Here is a 12,952-nt window from a genome sequence, read left to right as displayed (position 1 = left end):
ATACACACATACAGACATACATATACATATATGTGCATGTGTATATACACATGTGTGTAGTGGTCAGGGAAGAATGTTTGGGGTAGAGAAGTTGGAGGGAGATGTGATTGTAGTTGTAGGGAAATTGATGGCCTCGGAGGTCCCTCCCTGTTCTTAATCTGCAGTGCTGTGGTTAACAGTCTCTAGAGCATCATCTGCCAACATGACTTTAATTCATTGAAGTCAATTATGTCAATTTATATGTCTAAGAATGAAGTTGACACGTTCCCCCTGCATTGATGTTTGGAGACTGGAAGGTGTGATTTTACAAAACATTTATTTCATGTCCGTCCAACATTATGAATGCTCTGCAACTATACATGTCAATCTGAACAGAAAAAGTCAGCTTTGAACTAACCTGCTGGTTATCCAAGGCTGACCAGAGGTAGCCCATCATCATACAACAAGCTAAATCTCACAGGGAGTCGGGACTCAAACCCCAAGTTTTCTGACTTCGAAGCTGGTCTTTGGTGCTCTGCATCTTGTTACTTCAATTCAGTTCAGGGAGCATATTATTAACTAACTAATAAGAAGAAAGAGGAGCACGTGATTCTAATGTCTTGGGAGCTGGGGTGAGTGGCTTCATGTGGCAGGACAGAAATGAGTTTCAACTGGTGCTGGTCTCATGTACTACTCTTCACTGGGGATGTAGATGGAGATAATTCCATGTTATAAATGTGTTTGCTGTCCAAGGTTCCAACTAGGGGCTGGATGGTGGCTGGCATTTTATGGATTAATGTCTCCTTTGGCCCCACCATCATCAGCAACACCACCACCAATGATTAGTCTCCCTTGCTGCTGTTCTATTAAATTGAATGCACTACTTTGTGTATTGCAGCCTATAGACCTGTTACTAGTGTGCTCTAGTGGCCATTCTCTTAGTTTCAAAACAAGTCCTAAAATATTAGAGACCAGACAAGAGGCCCCTCACCCCAATTCCTGTGTGCTTGCATTGTGGAACCCCCCAGGAGGCTCCAAGTAAATGATCAATGAATGTGCTTTAAAGTTGTGATGATTTCTGTGCATTCGACTCCTTTGGGCTTGGTGTGGCTTCTCCACTGCCATTTATAACTCCTTCTGGATGAGTTGTAAGGCTTTCTTCATGTTTTCTATTACTAAAAGGAGAGCAAGTAGAGGTTAGACTTTTAAGAAATCGAAATATGCATATTCAGATTCACTTTCCATGTGTCCCATCCCAATGGCTGTGCATCTGTTGACATTAATAATTTTTGAACAGTCATCTAGATGGGGAAAAAATAACGTAAATTTCTATGATGTAAGTTCAAGGGATTTGACACATCATTAAAGGAAACTGGACAATCTGAATGTTGCTTTACAATGCAGCAGTGCCTCCTCGGACTGAATCTTCCTGTCTCTCAAGATAGGTTGTTGTCCCAACTTTTGTGTTTCCTTTAAGCATTTTTCATAACTAGGGTGCATTGATCAGGGTTTTGTCCTGGGTGTTTCCTAACACCTCCCTGAGAATAACGACCATTCCTTTGCCCATTTCCTCTCTGACTCATCCCAGAGATGAAAAAAAGCCATTGTTTATCAGGCAAGCCATAGGGATTGAGACTGGACTCTTTGGGTAGCGGGCTACCCTATTTTTGAGCTCCTATTTTTCATCAAGGTGCTGCCTCTGGGAGGCAACATTGTTTTTGTAGGCACTTGCCTGATATCATGTTATATATATATAGAATTCCAGCAACAGTGAGCATTGCTGAATACTAGAAGCAACTTGCCCAACAAGATTATGGCATTTTCTAATCTTCAGGACTTAAAAATGATCAAGAATTACTCTCCCCCCAAAATCTCAAGAGAGTCTGGGACAGATACTTACACACTAGCATATCTTGGGGTTCGTATGTGTAGAGTCTATTAGAATATCTTCCAGTGATGTCAGCTCTTACTGTTAAGGAGGGATCTGTTCCAAGAACAAATGTATAATTATACACTCGCAGGACATGTGGTTTGGAGGAATGAGATGATTTTCTAATAGAACAGAAGTTTCTTGAGAACAGGGATTGATTCATTTTGGACACTGCATCCCTAGCAGAGAACAGAGTCCTGGGCAAATAGCAGACACTTAATAAATTCTAGTGGATCAGATAATCTCTTAATTTTAGAAATATTATCTCATAGGATGCGAAAGTGCTGGGAGATGGGTATGTGCCATTATCATTAGGGTTATCAAATACACCACCAACCAGTGGGCTGTAAGTGGTCCACAATGCTCCAGAGTGCAGCCAAAACTAGATTAAAATGCAATTGGACAATATTTATCAAAATAGATCAAAATACAACAAAATATAGGTAATGTTAACATGTAGTCTTCTAAATCAGTAGGCTGTCCTTAGAGATCCTTATGTACAGTTTAGTGGTCCCCAGATATTTGAGTTTGAGTCCACTGATCTTTACCTTTGGAAGGAATAACATGAAATTTGAACTTATAAACTTGAAAAGGACCTCAGAGTCCATCTGCTTAATTCCTGTTATCTTAAAGCTGACAGAACTGAGATGCAGGCAGGCAGTTAAGTACCTTGTCATGGCTCATGGATCGCAGATCTAAAACTAGGAGGGACTTCAGAGGCCACCAAGTCCAACTCCTTCATTTACAGATAGAATAAGAAGTTAGAGAAGTGAGGTGTATTGTTCCATGTCATAGAGACAATAAGACTAGAGATGGTATTTGAACCAGGTCTTCTGATGTCAGAGGAAGCATTCTCCCCACTGTACCACTCTGAAACTACCAATCTCCTAAAAGGCACACAATAACAACATTAATAGCTCCCATTCATAAGTACATGGAGATTTATAAAATTCTTTAATCACTATGTGCTCTCTGTGGTCAGGATTGTAGACTTCTATTTATGTGTATGTAGATTTCTATTTATGTGCAATTATTGGAAGGTAAATCAGTGACAAAAAAAAGTCATTTTGAGATGGGTAAAGTTGATTCCTTCCTTCCTTCCTTCCTTCCTTCCTTCCTTCCTTCCTTCCTTCCTTCCTTCCTTCCTTCCTTCCTTCCTTCCTTCCTTCCTTCCTTCCTAGATCTGCAGTACCAAATATTTTAGAAAGGCTTCTTTTGAAGCAAGGATGCATTTGAAGTTGAAACACATGTATACACATGCATACCTACCCACAAACATGATTCGAGGCACATACTGCCCATCAGGTGACAGATTCTTATCAGTGGTTTCGTGCTATTGGGAAAAGAGATAATTCAGAGAGATTAAATAGGAGCTTACTTAGCAACTTTTTTTTCTTTCTTTTTTCTTTCTTTCAAAAATACACTAAATGTAGTCCAATTTCCCCATTTCACAGATGAAACCAACAACTAGTTTACAATTTATAATCGGAGAGATTTTCCTGAGAAATAGAAAAGGTTTAGTGACTCCTAAAGTCACAGTCTGATTGTATCAGAGATGGGACCTAAAACCAGGCTTCATGTACTCTATCACTGGCCCTCTATTCACTGTGCCCTACTTACTATGATTTTATACATCATAAAAATGTTCTCAAAAGCAAAACTTACCACTGGAATTCCTCATTGGAAATAAATCCAGCATATTGATTTCACCTACCATGAGATTGAGCATGACAAAGCTACTTTGAGCCATTTCCTGGATTTCATTGCTTTTGGCAAAGACTTTCTTTAAGGCTGAAATGTCACAAGAAATAGATTTTTTAAAAAATATCAATCATATGCAGCCTTTGTTCCTCGAACTCCTATTTGACAAGCATGGGTATTTGATTCTCTATCTTAGAAGGGTATATAGGTCAGAATGCTATAGTGTGCCCTATTTCCCCCATCCTTTTATTTGCCTCCACCTCCCCACCCCATTTCTATTTTAATACCAGCTATAAAAAGAATGATCACTTCCTTACAAAGCCTAGAGCTTCATAATCTCATGCCACAGTAGACCAAAAGTGCATTATTCGTAGTTTTAATTATTTCATTCATTTATTCATTCTTTCATCCCCTGTGATCTTGATATGAGATTATCCACTAGAAATATGGAGTCAGTGGGCTGATTACAACTCCCATATGGTTCAAGATATTTCCTTAGCCAGAGTAGATCAGGATGATGTGCAGTCCACTTTGTCCATCCCTAGTTTTGAGGTTGCATTATCTGGAATTCTAATTGGTACCTTGCTCCTTCCTTTTGGAAAGCTCACAAGCTGTGAGGTCATTAACATACCTTGACAGTACTGACAGTCCTCCAAATGATGAATGACCATCAGGGGCTTGTTACTAAACAAAGAAAACAGGGAGAACTTCTAGTTAGGCAAATATTTTTCTTTGATAAAAGAGAATGCACAATGTGGTGAGTTTTTTAGAGTCAAACTTAATCACTTCTGGTAAGGCTTGGTTAACGAACATACCAGTAGAATATAATCCCCTTGAAGGTAGGGACCTTTCATTTTTATCTTTGAGTCCCTAATGTTTAGCAGAGTATTTTGGTGTGTAGAAAATGTTTAGTAAATATTTATTTAATGGAATTGAACTGAAAAACAAATCTGTAACATAAGATCAAATTTGCTCAACAAAATCAGCACAATCTAATTTGGTTTATAGATAAACAAGGGGTGATCTGTTACCTTTCTTTCACAGATTTCCAGCATAATTCTGGAAGATCCTCATTCCCAAGACTGTCAATTTTTGTGTAGGATTTTAGGAGTGAGAAAGATTTAAGTCTTTTCTAACAAGGTAGCTAAAGTGATTGATTTCTTTTAATTATTCCATCAACCATTGAATCAGCAAGTATTTATAAAGTACCTACTATGTGCCAGGTACTGTGTTAAGTGCTAGGGATACAAATACAAAAATGAAACAATCCTCCCATCTCAAGGAGCTCATGTTTCATTGAGGAAACACACCATATGCACATATAAATATTTAAGGCATGGAGGCAAGGCAGATTAATCAAGGTAGTTAGGGAGGGAAAGGGCACTAGCAATTTTGTTGTATAAAAAAAGATTAATGGATAAAGTAGCATTTGTGTTGGGTTGAAGGAAAGGAAGGGATTTTATGCATCAGAGGTGAGGGAGAAGAGCATTCTAGGCATGGCTAACTGCTAGTGCAAAGATACACAGATGGGAAATGGAGTTCCCTTGTGAGGAAGAGGATGAAAGTGAGTTTCTCCTAACTGGAGAGTGAAGAAAAATGAACAAGGATTTTTGAAAGAGCATCTCTGGTCTTTCAGGGATGAAGTCCTGTTAATCCAAGTTTTGTTTGCATTTGGGTGAAGGATACCTGCTTAGTGACCCCTTCATCTTGCCATTTTTTCTGCAGAAATGGAGAAAATGAAGGCTAGACAATCTCCAAGAGCCCCCTCAGTTTTTCAACTTTGTGACCAATGGACTACTTAAATTCTTATTGAAAACAGGAGCAGCAGAATTAAAGCAATGGCCAACTGATCAAGGTCAATAACTAGTACTATTGAGGGTGTGGCCCTGTAGAACCCAACAAGATGCAACAAATGGTGACTGCAGGGAGGCAGAGTTTAATTCGTTATAAGGGAAAACTTGCCAGAATGAATCCTGGAATTTCAGAGTGGGAAAGGATTATAGAGAGATCTAGCTCAACCCTAGTTCACCAGTTCTCTCTTCTCTTGCAATCCCAATGAGAGCTCCATCCTTCAAGCTCTGCATGGAGATCCCCAATGAGGGAGAACCCATGACCTTCCAAGGCAGCACATCCACTTTGGAATGGCCATTTCTTAGGGAATGTTTGTTTCTATCAGCCTCAACTCTTCAATCTTTACCATTGCTCCTTATTCTGCACTCTAGGGTCCAGCACACTGAGGCAAATTCCTCTTTCTCAAGGTGGGTTTTAGAATGCTTTATTCCAGCCATCACACCTCCTTCCCCCCTCACTCTATGCCTTCTCTTCTCCAGACTAACCATCCCCAGTTCCTTCAGCTAGAGGCCCCTTATTATCCTAGTCACCCTCCCCGTGTCATTTTCATTTCATCAATGGCCTGTCAAGGATGTGGTTTTCAGAACTGAACACAGTAAATACACTTCATGTGGATGGATCAGGGCAAAGCACAGTGGCAGCATCACTTCCTTTCTTCTAGAAGCTAATGCTCTCTGGAAGCCAATCATCAGCTTGTTTGGCAGCCATGGTCTACTGCTGACACATTGGATGTGGAGGTCATGAATCCCCTCCAGATTCCTTGCTTCACATGAAATGCCGCATCTCCCAGGCGCCCCCAGATCGTACTTTGTGAACTTGATTGCTTGGGCCCAACGCTGAGATTTTACATGTTTATCACCAATAATTGGAGCTTTCCAAAAAGCGACATTAGCTGCCTTGAGAGTTTCCTTTGGCATAACTGGTTGGTTTCTGGGGAATTTTAGGGGATTCTGCAGTCAGGGATGAATGTTTCAAGAAGGAATTAGACTCGATGAGCTCTGAGTCTGGGTAGGCTGGTGAATGTTTAACAGCTGTACCTGACCCGCGTTCTTGTCTAAGCACATTCTTAACATTTTCTGCATTACTTTCCTAAGTTTGGACAATCAACAGACAATCAATCAAGGCCTGATCTGACAATTACACAGTGTAAATGTTTATGTTGAAAAGGTAATTATGTGAGCCAGTTAGAACTGGATTCCAGGGCACTTTTGCCTGCCCAGGTTAGGAAGGATTCAGGATGCAAATCCCTCAAATATTCATTGCCTTCCCCTTCTTCCTCCCCATCATTTAATGCCAGTTATGAAAAGGAATAAATACTTTGGACTCATCTTGCACATTATACATTTAAAAAAACCATCACCTTCCATCTTAGGATCAATATTGTGTATTGGTTCCAAGGCAGAAGAGTGGTGAGGGCTAGGCAATGGGGGTCAAGTGACTTGCCCAGGGTCACACAGCTGGGAAGTATCTGAGGCCAGATTTGAACCTAGGACTCCCAGTCTCTGGGCCTGGCTCTCAATCCACTGAGTCATAAAGCTGTTCCCTTGCACATTATACATTGATGAGAATTATATTCTTTGTGAAAACACTAAAAATGCTTTTTCAGTACCAATAAGATATGTGTAAAGGACACAGTAACCCAGGTGGGAATATGCTGGGCTTTCAAAGCTGTTTCGAGGATGTAGAGGTGTACAGAGTGTGAGAATGGGAAGGGATCACTAGGATAGAGCCTGTAATTCTCATTTTAAAAATAAACAAACAGGCCCAGGTTAGCGAGGTGACTTTCCCATTATCCCAGTTAGGAGAAGCTGGACCTTAAACTGGAATTCAACTCTCCCTACTCCCAGCCCTGAATTACTTCTGCTGACCTTTGGGTCATCTTTCTCTGATGTTCCCTGCTTCCTTCCATCATTGGATCAGTAAACATTTATTAAGTGCCTGCTATGAACCAAGCACTGTGTCTAAATATTGAGGATTCAAAGACAAAACTAAAATTCTCTGTTCTCAAGGATGGGATCTTTCAGGGAAGATGAGACTCAGCACCTCTCTCTTGGTCTTTGTCTGCCTGCCTGTCTCTGTCTCTGTCTCTGTCTCTGCTCTTCCTCTGTCTCTGCTCTGTCTCTGTCTCTGTCTCTGTCTCTGTCTCTGTCTCTGCTCTTTCTCTGTCTCTGCTCTGTCTCTGTCTCTGTCTCTGTCTCTGCTCTTTCTCTGTCTCTGTCTCTGTCTCTGTCTCTGTTTCTGTCTCTCTCTGTCTCTCTCATATTTAGCCTAGACCTGTGAATTCATTGACATAGGAATTCTGGGGAGGGCAGAGCAGGGAGACTCCCTCTGCCAGAGCAGATCATGATCTACTTCAGCACTAATAGTCTTAGAGAATTTCTTAGAGTGTGGAGAGGTGACATGACTTCCCTGGCCAATGGAACCAGAGTCAAGCCTTGCTCAGCTCCTCCCAGGAAGCAGCTGTACAGCCGCTGTTTCCCAGGATTCCATGTACATATATCCAAGGCATTTTTTTTTTTTATTTTGGATAGTAGGGATTGGGGCATAACTAGCAGTTGGGAGGGTGAGCAGAGACTTGAGGCTGTCTTCGAGTTAGTGGCACGGGGTATTCCCCAAAGCATGAGAACACTGTCCTTACCTCTTCTTAGCTTGGAAGAGCCCCTCTTCATAGGTCTGGACCCAAGTGATGTCATCACCCCATCCTGAAGGCGAAACAGAGAACACATCTAACAAGGAGCTACCATAGCACAGTAATGTTAATAAGAACAAGAAAAAGTCATCTTTATACAACATCTTATGGCCCCAAACAATATACTGAAGCAAAGATTTCCTTTGATCCTCCAGGAATCGGGCTAGGGTGACCATAGTCTTTGAGGCAGGAGATTTGGGTTGATTTTGCCTCTATGTGGTCCTAAGCAAAATCCATCTCAACTTTAGCTTCAGTTAGCTCAATTATGACATGGGTTCAAATGCTCCTAGCACTGTTTACCCATTGGTTTATTTTAAACCTTAAAAGGAAAGAGAAGCACGAATGATGGAACCCACCAGCGAGGCAGGGGGTAGAAGGATTATTGCATTATTCTTGTTTTACAAATGAGGAACTTGAAGCTGTGTGACCTTGGAGAAATCATTCACCTCTCTCAGCCCACCTGGGCTTCCTCACCTGTAAGATGAAGTGGTTGAACTAGAGGGCGTCTGAAGCTCCTTCCAGTGCTCAGTGCTATCATCTAGTCATTTTCAAGAGTCAGTGAGTTGGCTGATAAGAGGTACCCCCAGAGGAGGACAATCCCTCCACTCAGGCAGATTGTCACTAATTCTTTAACTTATATAGTCTTAGTTGACAAGGACACTGAGAAATCAAATGGTTTTCCCAGGGTCATTCACAAGGGTGTATGTGACAGTGGTAGGATTCAAATCTAGATCTTCCTGACCCAGAAGCCATCCACCAGGGCTTGCTGCCTCTTATGCTTCTACTCTATTTCTAGCTGAAAATGTGTTTAGGTCCCATTTAAAGATGGGGATCCTCTATTGTTTCAGTGAAATGCACAGCTCAAGAATACTCTCTCCTGCTAAAACCTTAATAGCTTCATACACTACAGGAGCCTGGTGGTGGCATTGACTATGTTGAGGTGAGATTCATTTCCCAGCTCCAGGGAAAGTTTTTTTTTCTTTTATACCCACTTCATTCACCTCTGACATGAGTCAGACTGCAACATCCAAGGACCTAACGGTGACTATTGGCTCAGAGACATCCACAGCAGCACCAGAGTATTTTAGATTAAGAGTTAGATGGGAACTTAAACATTGTCAGCTCAACCCATTCATTCTCCAAATAAAGAAACTGAGGCCCATAGAGTTAAGTGGCTTGCCTGTGGCCATAGAGATATGTTTTTGAGGCAGAATTTGAATCCAGGACTTCCTGACCCTCTGTGCCCTGGCCCAAATTTTACCCTGCTCTGGTATCTCCAAACCTCAGTTTCTTCATAAAATCTTTGTTTCAGTGTCTCTGCCCATGACTACAGTTCAGGTGCAGCTGTGGCCCTTTCTTGTGGCCTCTCTAATCCCCTATTAATTCTTTCTTTGTTCCAAGATGGGTACATGCTTCATACAAATTATCATTCTTTGCTCAAGCGCCTGGCACAATGGAGCTGCTGAAGAAGACTGACCTTGATCCCCTACTCCCTTGGATGGGCTACTCTCTTGACCACTTTCCACATCATCAGCCCTCATTTTCCCAGTAAGTGTCCTCATGAAGCCCCTGACCATGCAGATCCCTTTCCAAGCCCTGCATCCTCCATGCATCTCTCCACACTATCTTTCCCATCCAATTCCAAATTCACCTTTTCCATTTTCTCTAAGCCCTGCTCTTGACCGCATGGCAGTGGGTGATAAAGAGCCCAATGTGTTTCAGTCATGGCTGCCAGAGCAGTAGTCCTCCTACCTAGGTCAGACCTTGCACCCAGCACAGATGCTGACTGCCCAGGAAAATCCTCTGCTGTTGGACCTGGCTTATACCTGAGCCATCTGGCTATTTAGAAGGTCTTGTAGAATGGAGACAGTTAAGAAGACCCAAACCTTCCCTCCCTCCTCCCCAACTGGCTGGAGATGTCATTCCACACAACCTCTGGAAAGGGTCTGAGGAGCTCTTTTGACAGCCACGGTGATGCTGGAGGAGACAGCCACAAGCAGAAGAGTGAAGGACAAAGCTGAGGGAGGCATCCTTTCTTCTGGAGGAATAGGGTGGGGCCCTCCACAACCAATAGGGTGACTCTGAGCTGCAAAGGGAAGGATGATGTTAAGGGCTCACAGGCAAGCAAGTGCAGCAAGTATTTCTTAAGTACCTCCCTTGTCCCAGGAACTATCTTAAGGGCTGGATACAAAGAAAAAGGACAAACAGCCCCTGGCCTCAAGGAGCTCCCACTCTAAGTTGGCCAACAAGAGGCACATTTAGTTACAGAGCCCCAAAGCCAGAGAGAGCAGATGCAAGGTGTTGGGAAGGGTGTGTGTGTGTGTGTGTGTGTGTGTGTGTGTGTGTGTGTGTGTGTGTGTATGTGTATGAGTGTGCGAGCGAGCGTGCGAGAGAGACTAGCGGGGAGTGGTGATCTGAGTTTGGAGAGAATTCCAGGCATGAGATGTAGCTGGTACAAAGATGTGAATGGGATGTGGCCCATGACGTGAACCAGGAAGGCCAATCGGAATTGTTCTGGGCACTGAGGATACCAAGCCAAAGCCCAAAGAGGCTGTGTCTGTCCCCAAGGGGACTGCTTCCTTCTTATGCAAGGAGATGCCATCCATGGAAAGGGATGTAGATAGAAAAGATGAACAAGATGGAGGCATTCAGCAATGGGAGCACATTGGAAAACTGCTGGGCTGAGGAGGAGCAACTACTATGGAGCATTTTAAAAAAGAAGAAAAGTGGGGCAGAGTGAAGAGGATGCTCCTCGCATTTGGTGCCCCCATAGTAGCTGAGACAGATACTCAGTCACTTTCTAGTTTCTCCCTCTCCTTCTGCTCTTCACAATCTTTTCAAGCCGGAGGCATCATTTTATTGCCTGGAGATAGAAAGCATCCCAGAAACTCAGCCGCTCAGGGTTGTAAGAAGCTGGGCAGTCCCTACTCCAAGCCATTTTCCCCCCTGGCAGGGGTCACCCGCCTTTCACTGGAAGGTCTACCCCTGCACCCCCCCCAGGCTCCCCACTTCCCCCTCTCTCCCCTCTGAGATGTCCTGGGGCAGCCCATTCCATGCTGGGAGAGCTTGACTTATTCTCATTTATAAACATCTCCTTATAGCTCTTGGCCGCCTCCCCCATTCCTCTGGCACCACGCAGGAGCCCAATCTCTCCTCTCCCCGACAGACCTCCAAATAACTGAAGCCAACCTCCGAGTCTTCTTCAGCCTGAGCAGATCCTCTTTCTACAACTAATCCCAGCATGCCCTGCTCTCAGGGCCCTTCCCCAGGCCTGTCATTCTCCCTCTAATCACGGCCTCCTTCATCTTTAGTGGCCAAAACCACCACAGCGTTAGAGTAGTGGGGAGAGGAGGGCAGAAGCCCATACTGAGATGATCATCGCCTCCTGGTTTCCGGAAGCTCCCTGCATCGCCTCCCAGAGCCCAAGAGGAAAGTGGCTCCTGTTTCTGCCTCATTTCCTTCCACTGAAGATCTCCCTGGACATCTTCCTCTCCAGCTGAGACTCCTGTCCTGCCATTGGGGGGCTGTTTCAGACCTACAGAGCCATTTCTTTTATGGCTTTTCTCTTGATGATGTCCTGTCTCGTTTGATCTAATTCATCATTTCCCTTTTCTGGGCTCTCATGTGACTCTGCTGCCCACCCACCCTTCTGCCCAACTGCAAGATGTGAGAGAAAGTAGGGAGCCAAGCCCGGAGGCTCAGCCTCCCAGGCTGGACCCACTACCCCAGCTGCCAGACCCAGACCCCCCAGATCTGCTCTGCATGGTTTCTTTCTGGAGTATCCAGGAGGAGCCAAAGTCTCCTACAGGTGGGGGGAGGACCCTTCGGTTTCACTTCTAAGCCTTTTCCCAGAAATTATTTGGCAAAGCCCCCGGCCCCTGCCAAGCTCCATTAATAAAGACGGAGAGTCCAGTTGAGCCCCTGACAGAGCCTAGAACCTTTTGCTTACCGTAAGAGATGGGGGTTCCTGGAAGAATTGGTTTTCTCCTGAAGTGCCCACTTCCAGAGGGGTGGGATTTTATAGACACACAGGGACACGTGACCCCCAGCCCCACCCATATGGCCATAGACACAGATTCCCCTGCAGAGTCCCAGGGTTGGGCTTGAGTGACAACCTCTGGGCCCCCTCCCTTGTTCTCAGGCGTCGGACCCTGCTGAAAGCCTGTCTTTCTCCCTGTCCCAAGTCAGATCAGGTGTCTTCTCCCCCGAAAGCCAGCTCCCAGCGGTTGGGCTCCTTTCCCCCTCCCCAGCCCTGGACCTCAGACAGCCGGTTTGGCTGGAGTTCAAGGAAAAAAGAAACCAGCAATGAATGATGGGCCTCTGGGAAAGCCATTGTTCCTGGGGCCGGAGCTTAGCAGCCTAGGAGACTGCTGCAGGGCGAATTCATCTGGGTAACTGCCCGAGGCTGGAATGAATAACTGCTGGCAGCAAGAAAAGACCAAGGGCCAAATCCCTCTCCTAATTCTGAGCCTGCACCTAAGCATCCTCTCTGGCCCTGCTGGGAGCTCATCTTCCCTAGAGAAAAGTGAATTCCTGGGCTGAGATTTTTTTTCCTCTCTGATTCTCAGAGACACATGGAGTCCAGGGCATGGAGGAGAGAGAGGATGCTGGATCTAGAATCAGATAATGTACATTGAAATTCAGAGTCTGTGGCATCCTGCCTGGGTCACCTTGGATAAGTCATTTCACCACTATGGCTTCTGGTGTCCTCTATAAAATGAGGGAATTGGACTAAATGCCTTCTAAGGTCTTCCAGCTAGAACCAGCTGACTAGCTCGCTAGCTAGATGAAACATTTACTAA

General features: G+C 44.1%; 1 protein-coding gene across 1 annotated transcript; it reads right to left on the bottom strand.

The window, feature by feature from the left end:
• Positions 1-297: 297 nt before the first annotated feature.
• On the bottom strand, positions 298-12,373 carry LOC100021698 (anterior gradient protein 3). The gene is made up of 8 exons (XM_001373737.4): positions 12,100-12,373; positions 10,084-10,236; positions 8,100-8,163; positions 4,242-4,294; positions 3,624-3,700; positions 3,179-3,242; positions 1,880-1,963; positions 298-1,154 (listed from the first exon to the last, which is right to left on the bottom strand). The coding sequence occupies exons 1-8, from the start codon at positions 12,215-12,217 to the stop codon at positions 1,105-1,107; spliced, it is 663 nt and encodes a 220-aa protein (XP_001373774.2). The 5' UTR covers positions 12,218-12,373; the 3' UTR covers positions 298-1,104.
• Between the last annotated feature and the right edge of the window lie 579 nt (positions 12,374-12,952).

Source organism: Monodelphis domestica, chromosome 5 (genome assembly GCF_027887165.1).
Source record: "Monodelphis domestica isolate mMonDom1 chromosome 5, mMonDom1.pri, whole genome shotgun sequence".
NCBI lineage: Eukaryota > Metazoa > Chordata > Mammalia > Didelphimorphia > Didelphidae > Monodelphis > Monodelphis domestica.
The sequence above is the reverse complement of the archived record's forward strand: the minus strand, read 5'-3'. Positions and strand labels throughout refer to the sequence as shown.